Consider the following 13,820-nt stretch of genomic DNA (forward strand, 5'->3'; position numbering starts at 1 on the left):
TGAAGATGATAAACGGAGTGCTTGGGGTTTGGATTGGGTTTACACGGATTAGAAAGACAGCTTTCCCATCAATGCACACACAAAATTGATTTCTAAAGCGACTTGTGGAAAAACCAGACAACATAATCATCAAAAAAAGCAGGTTACAAGGAGATTAAAAGCTTACCCAATGCCTCATCCCTAAACACAAAAAACACAAATTATCCTCAACTTATGACTACAATTGGGACCAGAATTTAAATGGCTAAGCAAGGCAGTTGTTAAGTGAATCACTGCAGTTAAAGTGAGTCTTAAGCAAATCCAACTTCCCCCACTGACTTTACTTATCAGGAGCCAGCTGGGAAGATCACCAACAATGATCACATGACTCTCGGACACTGAAATTGTCATAAAGGCATGGCCATTGCCAAGGGCATGAATTCTGATCACAGGAATGCTGAGATGAATTGTTAAGTGTGAGGACAGGTCATAAGTCACTTTTTTCAGTGCTGTTTTTCCGCAGTGCCGTTATAGCTTTGAACAGTTGCTAAATCAGGGGTGTCCAAACTTGGTCCCTTTAAGACTTTTGGACTTCAACTCCCAGAGTTCCTCAGCCAGCTTTGCTGGCTGAGGGACTCTGGGAGTTGAAGTCCAAAAGTCTTAAAGGGACCAAGTTTGGACACCCCTGTGCTAAATGAATGGCTGTGAGGATTACCTGCATATTTATTACCTAGGCATTTATATTACTCCAGTCAAATCACTTCCGAGCAGCATACATTTCCTCTGTGTAATATTTCATTTAAAGAATACAAAAGAGAGCAGTCTTCACCCCTCTTCTCAACCTGCTTCCACAAACTGGAACTATGTCCTCTGGACCAGGGGTCTCCAACCTTGGTCCCTTTAAGACTTGTGGACTTCAACTCCCAGAGTCCCTCAGCCAGCAAAGCTTTCTGGGAATTCTGGGAGTTGAAGTCCACAAGTCTTAAAGGGACCAGGGTTGGAAACCCCTGCTCTGGACAAATCAGCATTCCAGGATTCCCTTCGGAACCAGACTTTAATGTTCATTGGAATAGGGAACAGAGCTGCCTTTATCTCCAGAGGCAAGGCTATTCCTAAGGAGGCCTGCCCCTCCTCAAGAAAGCTTATCCTCGGGACCCTTTTTAGGTTAACTAGTCCTAGTCCAGAGTTAGAACTAGTAAATCATGTATCTTATTGGACAGACAAGATTCTATACTGAGTAAGCAGTCTAAAAATTATATTCCTAAAGCCTAAAAACCAGTTCCTAACCCTAACCCTAAAGCTAACTAACATCTTAAATTGCATCTGGAAGCTGATTGCAAACCAGGGTAACACCTGCAATACATGTTAACTAACATAGGCAAACCAAGCTGTGTCTAATTATTACTCAGATTGCCACTTGGTAGATGGTCCTCAAGAGCAGCTCAAGTAGCTCCAATAGTTCTGACAGACCTCTTGCTCCATATCCAATTGCAACTAACACACAAAATGAAGTTACGCAACATCTCCCGGCCACTGCTACTAACTGCTCGTTGAGCAGAAGCCATGATTCCAAAGGGACCACCCAAACTAAGAACTTGCTATTCTATTTTGCTACCCACTACTTCCAGAATGTATTGGTCTCTGAATCAGCAGCCACTAAGTTTTGCTGGGATGACATCTAAGCCAATTTCTTTCCATTCAGATCTTAATGCCACCCAGGAACGAAGACAGAACCTCAATGGCACTGTGGGTAAATATATCTTAAGTATCCTCTGGATATTGATATTTCACCCAGTCTTGATTCACCCACTGCTTCCTATAGATATTAAAGTGTATGGAAAAGAGAACTGAGCACTGTAGTTCCCCACAACTTAGGGCCTGAATACTAAGCCTCCACTCCAAATCAAGGGGCCTCTGTGGCTCAGACTGCTAATGCAGTCTGTTGTTAACAGCAGCTGCCTGCAATTACTGCAGGTTCTAGTCCCACCAGGCCCAGGGTTGACTCAGCCTTCCATCCTTTATAACAGGGGTGTCCAAACTTGGTCCCTTTAAGACTTGTGGACTTCAACTCCCAGAGTCCCTCAGCCAGCAAAGCTGGCTGAGGAACTCTGGGAGTTGAAGTCCACAAGTCTTAAAGGGACCAAGTTTGGACACCCCTGCTTTATAAGGTAGGTAAAATGGGGACCCAGATTGTTGGGGGCAATAAGTTGACTTTGTATATAAACATACAAATAGAATGAAGACTATTGCTAACATAGTGTAAGCCGTCCTGAGTCTTCGGAGAAGGGCGGGATATAAACGCAAAAAAACCCCAAAAAACTGAACCAGCCAGAGGTTTATTACACAGTGCCCCCTACTCCTAACCTTCAAAGGAGATTATGATGTTGCAGTCCCCAGTTTCCCAGTATCAGATCATCAAGGACCATCAGTGCAGTCTCTGCCCCATCCCCTGAACACAAACAAAAGAAGGAACATTGATTCCCACCAATAGTTATACAAATAGTGGGGTCAAATAATGGGTTTCTGAGGATAGGTGGAAGTGCATGTATCCTTGGAAGAGGGGGTCATGCCATTTCCTTTGGAAAGACAATGGTGCTCTTCTCCCAAGGATGAACTAGCCTTTACTCATACCTGCTATTTCCCTGGTAGCCTTCACCAAATGAATCCAGTCCACAAATGAGATCACAGAAGAGCTAGTCCACTTCTTTGGGATCAACAGGGTTGAACTGGTCCCAGGTAACCTCACAAGACGATCTCTAAGTCATCGCTACTGGACACGGCCAGCTGACATCAACCTTGAGAAAATGTGGTTTTACCTTCCGGATGCCTTGCAAATTCATAGCAGCCTACTAACTGATCATCCAGCCCATCTTTCCCTTAAAAGACCCAGGAAATCTTAAAGAAGATGGCTGGAAAGAAATCACAGATTTAATAAGCACAAAGTATAGCTACGCTCTTAGGTTTGAACCTAACCTGATAGCCATGTTGACTCAGAACTGCTCTTCATTGCTTTTCAATATCGTTCCAGGCATCTCTTCTGCTGCTTCATCTCCCAGAGCTCCTCAACATTTCAGAGAAACCTACTAGATCCACAGAGAAGCTGTTGAGGCACAATCCCATCAAGGATCACTGCTATTGCCTTGTTCTAGAGGTTGACAGTGCAGTATCCCCACCAGGTCACCACAATGACCTCCCAAGTCCCTGAGGAAGTCCTCCAACATCCTCTGGAAACCAAGCAGACCCATCAGATCCACAGGGATGATCCACAGAATAGGAACATACAAAATAAAGACAAAGAACATCTTGAAACAGTTTCATCTGTAATTTTAATGCATTTTTGCAGGAAACTGTCTTGAGAAGCAATCTAAAAGGCTTCTAAAATAGACTTTAGGTGCATGAAATGCAAAAAAAACCCAACACATTTTTGTTTCAAGCCTACAATAAACCAACACATTCTGCGAGTTTTGCCCAACCATTTCAGGTCAGCCACAGTCAACAGAACCAAATCCCAAAACACTTGGGTTACTCTGGGTTTGGGATGAAATGAAATCTAGACAGGGCAAGTAGAGCATAGCTGGTGTGCATCGTTCCCTCTTGTCCTTGGTCCCTCAGCAGGTCCCAGCACATGATCTCCCATCCCCATGCCCCCCCCCATGTGTCCCCCCCCATCTCTCCATTGCGGGCTCTGTCTAGAATGGCCTATTTTACTGGCCTGAACTGTCCCCCAATCTTTCAATGCCCTCCCCTTCCCCACTTTGTTAAATGAGCTGGGCTCTTCCCGTTCTTCCCTCTTACACACCCTTCTGCCTGGATCAGCCCTGTTTCAGTCCACCCTTCATTCAATCCCTTAGGATGGCTGCCCATCTTAAAACGCAACTCTAGGAGGCTCAAACAAAACAGTCCCATCCTGCTATGTGCAGAAACTAAAACACCTCAAATATGCATGCTTCAAGTTTGGACACAGACCACCCAACCAGCTGATCCAGGCCCCCCTAACTGTTAGTAATATTATTCATCTATGTGTTTTTAGTTTTTTTTAAATCACTCAACTTCATGCAGACACCTATTTAACTCAAATTCCATGCCCAAAAGATCCTACAGAATGGAGCTTTAGGATGGATGTCTTTTGGTAGTACGCCACTCAGCAACTCACGCTTAGATAATATCATGCTTTGCTGATGTGATCCTTTCTGCTTCTGACCTTTTAGTCATTAGACGAAAGGAACGATCCCTTCTCATGTAGCCAAACTGGAATAAATGGAGACTGTGCATGACCAACTGACCTATGGCACAGAGAAAACCCCTGCCCCCTATAGCATATTTCCTTAGCTATATTTTCTTGGTGGACCTTCCTTCTCAAGTATCTGGGTTGGGTTTGGGGAGAGGACAGGAGACAGAGGCACTTGCATATACAGGAAGGATCCACAGGGTTCTAGAGCCACCATTTTCGGCAAAAAATATGCATACTAAAAACAAAGCCAAAATGGATGTAGAAGACACTTGCCCCTATGCTCCCAGTTGTACACAGGTTGAACAGGCAGCTCTAAGATTCTATAGGCTAAGATTTCCATGAAAGCACATTAAAATTCAAGAAAGCTTTTAAAACTAAGAACATGTACAAAAATAAGTCCATATACTCCTGTGAAAAATATACCGGAAACTGCCACCACAGATGAGGTACCATTTATTCCCCACCCACCCACCCAGCTCCATTGCAACATCAAAAAATATCTTAAGTCTTTTAAAAACAAAAGAATAATATCTGTCTGTTTCATAATCTTGGTTAAAACAGCACCTCTTGTTATATCATACCATTACAAAACAGAAAATCAGAATCTCACATCTTAAACACAAGCCTGAATTCCTGCTTTTCTCTGGCCTCATGCAGTCATTGTCCACCTCCATTTAAATAAATATAGCAGCTATAGTATTGTAAGAAGTGTGGCACCCAATGCCAATACATTGATATTGTACTAAGAATGTTTATCGGCACTTTACAAAGATAGTTTCACAACTCCAATGTTGCCAAGTTTGGTTCTTAAATTAGCGGATCCCCTCCACATGAAAACCATTTCACTGCTTTAGCACTGCGTGAATTGAAAAGATGCTTTCCCAGTGGCCTTTGACTTGGCAGGAAGGAGAAAACTGACAGGCAAGGTTTGCAAATTAATCTGCTTAACAATAGGAACAGAATAAGAAATATATATCATACTGCATTGAGATGTAAACAACTTTTTTTTAAAAAAGGAAGCAAAACTCAAATGTCCAAAATAGCATTTTTAAAGTGCTTCTAAAAAGCTAACTTGGAAAATAGTTTAGGGTATGAATTCCCACTGAAGTGGCAATCTCTAAAACAGAAAAAATAAAAGTGTAATGTAAGCATTTATGAAAACATGCTATCGCTTTACCATACGTTCACCCAGAACAATAAAACTGTGGGGTCCTTGGGGTGACTTCTGAGCTTGGCTGTTCCCTTGAAGATGTTTCATGACCCAACTAAGTAACATCATCAGTGCTAGAGAGGGAGGGAACTAGATGTGACCTAGTTGAGTCATGAAATGTCTGCAAGGAAACAACCAAGCTCAGAAAGCACTAAGGACCCCATAGTTCAACCCTGAGCTCCAAGTATTCTCTTCTATTGATATTATAAAACTTGCATTGAGCTCCAGTGAGGTTGGACAGCCTAGTTTGATAAATGGGGCATGCTTTCTTTGGACAAAGACATGATAGACAAATGTGAAGGAATCTCTCAAAGCCTGAACTTCATAGGTTCTTCCCTGCACTGACTTCCTTGGAGTCATGCTGAGAACACAAAGGTAAGCACAGTACATAACACATCCTCAAGTAGGACACTTTTCAGGCCTGGAGTTTACTTGTAACCCAGGCAAACTGCTTCCCTAATCAAAGTGATTTCAAGTGCATTCAAATTGTGCCCCTTTCCTGCGAGTCGGAATAAACTCTGCTAGGCCAGACGTGTGGTAAATGCACTTTGAGACACCATCCTACAGAAATCCAAACCTATCCTTTAAAACATGGCAGAAGGTTAAAGGATAATGGTTGGGGGAGCAAAATGGGCTCAGATTAATCAGCTCTCCGTACAAGAGATTGGCAAAAAGAGTGGGCTCTTTTAAACACACCATGGAGGTAAGTAAACATACTTCAACCAGTCAAATGGTTTTCACGTGGGGAGTGCTTGGTTTGTTTCAGCAGGGCTGGGTTATTCAACAATGCCCAAATGAACCATCTGCAAGTACGCGTCTCTGCATATATAATATAAAACCAGTGCAAATAAAGCAGACAAAACTGCAGTTCACGTGTTTACAAAGTGCAAAATGTTTCCCCAAACCCTACCATTGAGTCAAAATGTTCACCTCTGACAATAAAATACTTTGCTTCGGATGTCAAGTGGAATGAAACAGAGAGAGGCCCATTTACCAGATTCACATTCAGTGATCTCATTTCTAAAACCTATCCCACCAAACAAAATAGCGCACTCAATTTCAAAACAAAAAGCCTACACAATCAAAAATAGCTTCTTAAAGACTCCCTCCCACCCACCTGCATTTTAGGCTTGGCCTGATTTCATCGGGACAAGAGTTAGACTTCTGTAAAAGGCTTTGCTGTAGAGGAAAACTACTCATAAAATAAAGGTTCAGCAAACAGAAGTCCTGCATTACAAGGCAGCATTAAACGCTGGAGACAAAGAGCAGCATGAAAGAGCTTGCCTTTTTGATTAAAAAATAATAATAATCCCCTATTGTAAGGCTTTCCTTTCAAAATTGAGGCTAATTTTGTCTGTTTAAAAAGCCCAGATACGTCCATTTTTCCATCATGAAAGGTGTAAAATGCTGCTGCAGCAAAAATGGACAGATTTTTTTTTCCTTTAACGGCTTATTGCACTAAAAAGGTAGCAAAAACAGGTTGTCAGTCCTTTAAACAAAATAGTTATGTTTCTAAACATAAAAAACCAGGTTGCCAATACACCCACTTAAATTAAAGCATTGTTATTTGTCTAATAAATATAAAAGAGAGGGGGGGGAAAGTACACATATAGATATGCACACTCACATTAAAGTGAGAGGAAGCCATTCAACAAATCTGTCTTCTTTTTTAAAAAAACAAAACAAAAATAAATCAACTCTCTACTTCATCACAACGTGCCACCTAGTGAAACGAAGGAACATATGATATCGCAAGAAGCTCGGAAGATACAAGTACAACACACAAGAGGGAAAATTAGCTGGAACGTCTGGACAAGCAGAAAGCAACAACATTATTAATCTGGCCAGGCTGTATCAGTACTTCTGGGAGAAAAGTATGTGGCGAATTTAGTTCCATGACGGAAAGCAAATGGAGTGGTGCAACTCCCAAGCTACGCAGACAAACATGAAAGGCAGCAGTTGGCTAAACTACACAGGGAAGTATTAAGTGCAAGTGCGCACACTCTTTCCCACAATAGTGATGGGGCCGTTCACACGAAGTAACACTTGTTCTGCTTGCATTCAAGCACAGACAACCATGGAGGGGAAGCCGTATGCAACCCCCACAAGGGTACAAAACAGACAAAAACACTTTTGCACACCCACCAACCCACTCCCACCTCAACATCACTTGCATTGCTCCTATAAGTTTTAATACCCTTTGTGTTGTTGTTGTTGTTGTTGTTGTGGGGTTTTTTTTTGTTTTTGTTTTTTTTGCAGAAAGAGTTGTGCTGCTGAGCAACTTGAGGTAAAGGCATAAAAAGGATTAGACTCCAACTCCTCCCTCCCCCCCCCCAACCCCGAAAAAGAAACACAGAGACCCAAACGCACAAAGGAAAAGATGATGACAGCAGCACTTCCCATAGGAAGCTGCTCCAAAAGCAGTTGGCTGGTTTCATATTGCATAATAAGTGGTGTGTTCTCGGTAAAGTAAACAATCTTCCTTGCATCAGGACAAGGATAAGGCCTGCTCCCCAATCCCCACAAAAACAGAAATCAGCTTCAGCAAGGCAGAGCTGCTCCCTCCCCCATTCACCGATTGCTCTGGAAACATACACTGTATGTGACTTAATTCTGCAGTTCTTTCTTTCGTGAACAGGTTCCATCTCATTATTTTTTTTTAATATATATATATATATCTCTATCTCTATTTTATATATAGCTAAGCAAAGTACATGGTGCGTAAGGTGTCTTGGTGAATCTGTACAGCCTTAGCGAGGGCTTGAGGATCTCTTCCGTTGCTCTGTCCAGAAACATGGCTTCCTTCGGCACTGTAGGAAGAGGAAAAAGGGAAGAGAGGATGAACAAATTCTTGAGGATCTGCAAAGCACCAGTTCTGCTCTCTTTCCTTCTTGGGCTTCTCAGTGAACAAGCTCTGAAGTCAAAGATCCCTAGTATTATGTCAAACAGAGTTTAGATCCAGTAGCCAGCAAAACTAACATTTTTATCCGATATCCCTTTTTAACTTCCCCCAAGTTGTCAAAGGTGGCATTTTAATATTAGAACCATTGTTGTGTAGGTTAACAAATGCAAAATAAATCCCTAAATAGTTCTAAATAATTCCTTGGACTATATCTAATGTCTATCTAAATCTGTATCTAAGGTGATTCTTTGCAGACATGGTGGGAAAACTTTTCATATTATAATATAATACTTTCATATTATAATTTCATATAATTCATATAAAAGTATTCATATAATACTTTTTTGATACGAAGTGTAACATGGTGGTCTGAATGAGCAATGTGCTTTCCTTCCTCCTTACAGTCACATACATACACAACGCATGTTGCAGATCTGTGCAAAGTGTCTCATGTTTGAATGATCTAAAGCTTAAAACCAATTGTTCTGAATTTACACGAGCTTACAATGTGCAAACTTTACAAAAGCGTTCTAATCTTGAAATGCCCCACTTTAAATATACCTGATTTCAAGGCTGGGGAAGCACTAAAATAGTTCAAGGGAGACGAGAATAGGCCTTTCAAAAGAGTTAGACAGAACCTGAAATGAATTTCACAGAAAGTCTGCTATATTGTCCATCCTAGTCTCCTTTAATCCACACTTCTTGTCGGAAAAAAGGATGTAATAGATGAAAGACTGTGAGGGATCCTACACGTGCACACTGTGGAATGCCCCATGCTGGATAAGGAATTCTGGGAGTTGAAGTCCACCCATCTTAAAGTTGCCAAGGTTAGGAAACACTGCTCTATGGAAAACATAATCTCGATTTCAGTACTGATTTCCTGAAGCCCATAGAACCCAACTTTTAAACTTTTTAAATTTTAAATTTTAATTGAATTTTGATGGGTTTTAAATTTCTGTAATTTTATGGGGTGTAATGTTATTTTAAATTTCCTGGCTAATTGAATAAGTTTCTTAAGGGTTGTTTTAATCTTGTGTATGTTTCTGTTTGTATTTTACTTGCCTGTTCACCGCCCTGAGTCCTTCGGGAGAAGGGCGGTATACAAATTAAAATATTATTATATTATTATTATATTATTATTATATTATTATTATTATTATTATTATTATTATTATTATTATTATTATTATTACTACTACTACTACTACTACTACTACTACTACTACTACTATTACTAAAAGAATGTGCAATGAAGCCGACCTACTTCTATCCCAATAAATCCTTTTAAAAAGCCGATGTTGCTCAGAAAATTCTGAGCTTTTAGGTAGTTAGTTAGCTACACAAGCATTCATTCTCACCTGTCATGTTCTTTGTCCACAAGATGGTATCTTGCTCTGAATGCTACCAGGTGAGCATAATAAGCTGGTGCAGGTATAGACACAGATCGTGTGCAGCGCACATAAGTGTGGCAGAGCTGGTAAGTTAGCAGCTGAAGTTCATCTGCAGTAAAACAATTGTCATCCCACAAGACGTGATAGTGTGAGGGGCGGCTGGTACCCTAAGAGAAAGAAAACATGACAGTAGTTCCAGTAGTTCAATTCATTAATTTTTGACATCATATTTCTCTAACTTTCTCAATCTCAGCAACTTGAAGTTGAGTGGACTTCAACTCACAAAATCCTCCAGCCAGCAGAGCTGACATCCAGACACCTTAAAGTTGTCACAGTTGTGGTTGAGATACAGTATTGTGTAACATTCCAAAAGTGCAACTGTTAGGCATGGCAATTATAAATGATTCCAAGGTATCTAAGAAAGGACTCTCATGACATATTTTAGCTGCCCTGATACAGTCTGGGTCTCTTCTCATAAACTGGAACTTAAAAGAAGACTCAAAAACTATCTAAAGGGAAAGGTTTCCCCTGCCCTGTCATTTCTGACTCTAGGGGCTGGGGTTCATCTTCACTTCTTAGTCAAAAGGAGCCAGCGTTGTCCAAAGACATTTCCATGGTCATATGTCCAGAGTGACTATATGCCAAGATACACAGAAAGCTGTTCAAAATCTATCCGCATCCCTAAGAAATGAAGAGTTTATTCTGTCTGTTATTTCAGAATAACCATTTAAGTACAAACTTAAGACAACTGGATAGAGAGACACATGTTATGTTGAAGTAACTAACTATATCTTTTTTCTTAAGGTTATTAGAGAATAGATTCCGTTAGAGATCATCACCCTGGATAGGAGAATGCTTTATAGCAAATCAAGGTTTTAATGCTTGTTCTAACCAATGAGTATGTATTTTGGGTCAGACATGACTTCGCAACTAACAACAACAACAAATGTATTTTCATACTGAATGATAAATTAGTAATTTTTGCTGATTTAAGTTTTCTCAATCAAAAACTGGACAAATATGATTTTATTCCCATCCGCTCAGTGATGCCAAATTTGGATAGGCATGACTAGAAGTATTGGTCCAGGAGCTGAATGCTTCATTTTTCACCTGTATTCCTGCATGGCTACAGAGGTAAAAATCAAATTCATAAGGATGTGTGATATCCGTATCTACTGTTGTTCCAGCAGGGATGTTTCCACTTCTTCCAACCTAGAACATAAGGAAATTAAATATTAAATTAAAAATGTGTGTGTGTTGTTGTTGTTGTTTTTAAAAAATGTATATTTCTAAATTCTGTGATTCTAATGTCTACATTGCACAAAATCTCTTTAGAAGCATTATACCTTCCATGTAGCAACTGTCAGTTTTTATGCACATTTTGTTTTTAAAAAAGTAATCACTTGATTAAACTTTAAAGCTACTTATTAAACTTTAAAGCTATTTATAAATTAATCATACAAACCAAAGAACTTCAGCTATATCCATGGGTAGCTGAGCCATCCATTAGTCAATAGTAGTTGGCAATTTGGGGGCCTGCATTTCCAGTACAGATTGTGGAAAGGTAACTTGAAGGTGAGGAGTTAAAACCTTTTAACAGAACCTAATCAGGAAGTCTCTGCCAAAAATCTTACTCCTGTCATTATGACAGAGTCTTGGATTCTCCCACCCCCAACCCCCTCAGGATATATGGTAACAACAATTATCTACTTTATAGATCTGCTGCAAGAATAGCAGCCAGTATGGAACGTTGCTCTGTATCTGAACTAAAAATGATGACTACAATTCTTGTTTGGGGAAAAAACCTGCTTGGAAATGGGACACGTCTTACCCTTTCTGTCCTATCAGCACAAAACAGCCTCGTATGATGCCTCTTCTGAACCACGATGTATGTTATGCCAGGCTGATAGTCTTTTTCCAAGCTGATACAAGCCTCTCTAATTGCCAGCAGCTCATAATACAATACCTACAGAGGAGGAATAAAAGGCTTGGCTCACTTGAACAGCGATAAGCATGGGGACGTAAATCAGATTTCTGTTCTGACAAACAAACACACAATATTTATCATTTTTCAGCCTCAACAAATTTCTATGGCACTATTGTTCAAGCCTGGCAACTTTTAAGATGGGTGGACTTCAACACACATCTGAAAGTTGCCAAGCTTGAAAAACACTAAGCTAGTAGAGAACAAGACTAAACTGTCCGTGTTATAACTGAAACTTTTAAAACTTTTCTGCAAATTATCCTTTTTACATGTTTACCCCATCTTCCCCCCCCCCCCGGCCCCAAGAGTGAAACGCATACATGGTCGCCACTTCATCCATGTGAAGTAAGTTGGGTTAAAGGATAGGGACAGATCTGAAGTCACCCAGCGAGATTCATGCTCAAGTGGGACTTGAACCTGGGTCTTCTTGGACTCAATCCAAACATTTATAGCAAAGCAAATGGTAAAGATTTTCAAAAGGAAGTTCCTAAGCTGGAGGCATGGAAAGTGATCAATGATCACAAGGTTCATAGTGGATTACATAGAAATCATTCCAGCAATGCCCTTATTGACAGATTTTAAGGACCTTTTTATGGCAGTAATGCTGATAATATTCTTATTCTGGTATCTGACTATCAACAGTAGAGGTCTTGATAGTGTTTAAGGGCTTGTTATGATTTTCTTTTCTCTTCTTGTTATGAATGCAAGACTTAAGTTCCTTGGCACTCTGCCACTGAACTAATATTTGAAATTTATTGTTAGCTGGTTTGAAATACCCCGCTAACTATGCAGGACGTAAGTGTGAGATAAATGGATATGAAGACCTGTCGAAACTGTCCTTCTGAAACTCCGTCACGATAGAAGATGATTCGTGTGGGTTTGAACCGTGTTGATTTGTAGAATTGGATGAGAAGTTCTCTAACCATGGAGGCCAAATCTTGGATGATCTCCTGGCGGGGTTTCTGGACTCTCACTGTGGCACAATACCTGCTTGGATGAGCATCCATGCTACCTACAACCTAACAGCAAAAAAGGGATACATGAAAATGAATGAGGATTCCATAGAGGCCATGTTTCAAATGTCCTCTCTTTATACCAACTGTTCTAAGGCTGCTCAGCTAATAATTAAGTAAATAATATTTTATATGGCTGTTGCTTAAACTTGTCACTTAAATTGATTTTTTAAGAATGTTTTGTTAGATTTTGAATTTATCTTTTCTTTTATAATTAGCATATACTCCCTCATAAGTTTGCCCTTCCAACTATGTCCTAGTGAGAGACATAGAATTAAGACACAGGAACTAGCTTAAGTCAAGGAGTGACATTTAAGGCTCAAAAATGAGATTGAATCAGGGATTTTCCAGTCTTAGTCTAGCATCTTATATGATTTATTTTCAAAGTGGAATATTTTTATCTATCTAAATATTTATCCATTTTGGGGGGAAGAACTACACACCTACCCACATGCTTCATCACCACATAACAAATGCCTTATCTCCCTTAATAAGGTAAATGGACAACAAAGTTAAATACAATGATTCACAGAACCCAGTGTATAGAAACTACAAGTAACCCTCAAAAATAATTCACCTTTACCAGAAACTGTTTTAATTTGCACACAATGAAAAATTAAGCAGAAAGAGTGGCTGATAAACCCATGAGACACAAAGAACTGGATTAAAGCAAACAAAACAAATTCATTCTGTCTCAATCCAAGTTCCTCGGTTTTCTCATTTAAATTATTTGGGAAGGGGGAAGGAAGAGGGAGGGAGGGAGACCCATAAATACAACATAGCTTACAGCAGCAATGGAAGGCTTCTTTCCATCCCCAGCAGGTGGATGAGTAACATCGGCTCCCAAGAAGATCACTGGTTGTTGGAACACAGAAGGTCTTTTAAAAAAAGGGACAAATCAACCACAGTATTAATATCTAACTGAGGGTCAGCAGGCCCTGGGTTACATGCACCTCACATTTGGAAGGAAAGAAAGGCAGATGCTTCTGGTGTGTAGCCAGGAATGTAACAAATCTCATGGCTAACTTCTGCATCTTACAGAATTTTTTCTTTGAGAAAACCCCCCCCACTAAATTTACATGTGAAACAAAGGGCTCACTTTACGATCAC

The 13,820-nt window shown here is 40.2% G+C and overlaps 1 protein-coding gene across 4 annotated transcripts in view; it reads right to left on the minus strand.

The window, feature by feature from the left end:
- LOC131204239 (protein argonaute-3) overlaps positions 1-13,820 on the minus strand; it is a 59,318-nt gene that overhangs the window by 1,637 nt on the left and 43,861 nt on the right. For all 4 annotated transcript variants that reach the window (XR_009156559.1, XM_058195250.1, XM_058195251.1 and 1 more), the window contains exons 14-19: positions 13,498-13,588; positions 12,522-12,716; positions 11,545-11,679; positions 10,824-10,925; positions 9,681-9,880; positions 8,135-8,230 (exon numbers count right to left, since the gene is read on the minus strand). Coding sequence is in view for 3 of the 4 variants with exons in the window: in XM_058195250.1 (XP_058051233.1) it covers positions 8,135-8,230; positions 9,681-9,880; positions 10,824-10,925; positions 11,545-11,679; positions 12,522-12,716; positions 13,498-13,588 (819 nt within the window). In the remaining variant the exon portion in view is untranslated. The remainder of the gene's footprint in view (positions 1-8,134; positions 8,231-9,680; positions 9,881-10,823; positions 10,926-11,544; positions 11,680-12,521; positions 12,717-13,497; positions 13,589-13,820) is intronic.

This window comes from Ahaetulla prasina, chromosome 10 (assembly GCF_028640845.1).
Source record: "Ahaetulla prasina isolate Xishuangbanna chromosome 10, ASM2864084v1, whole genome shotgun sequence".
Lineage (NCBI taxonomy): Eukaryota > Metazoa > Chordata > Lepidosauria > Squamata > Colubridae > Ahaetulla > Ahaetulla prasina.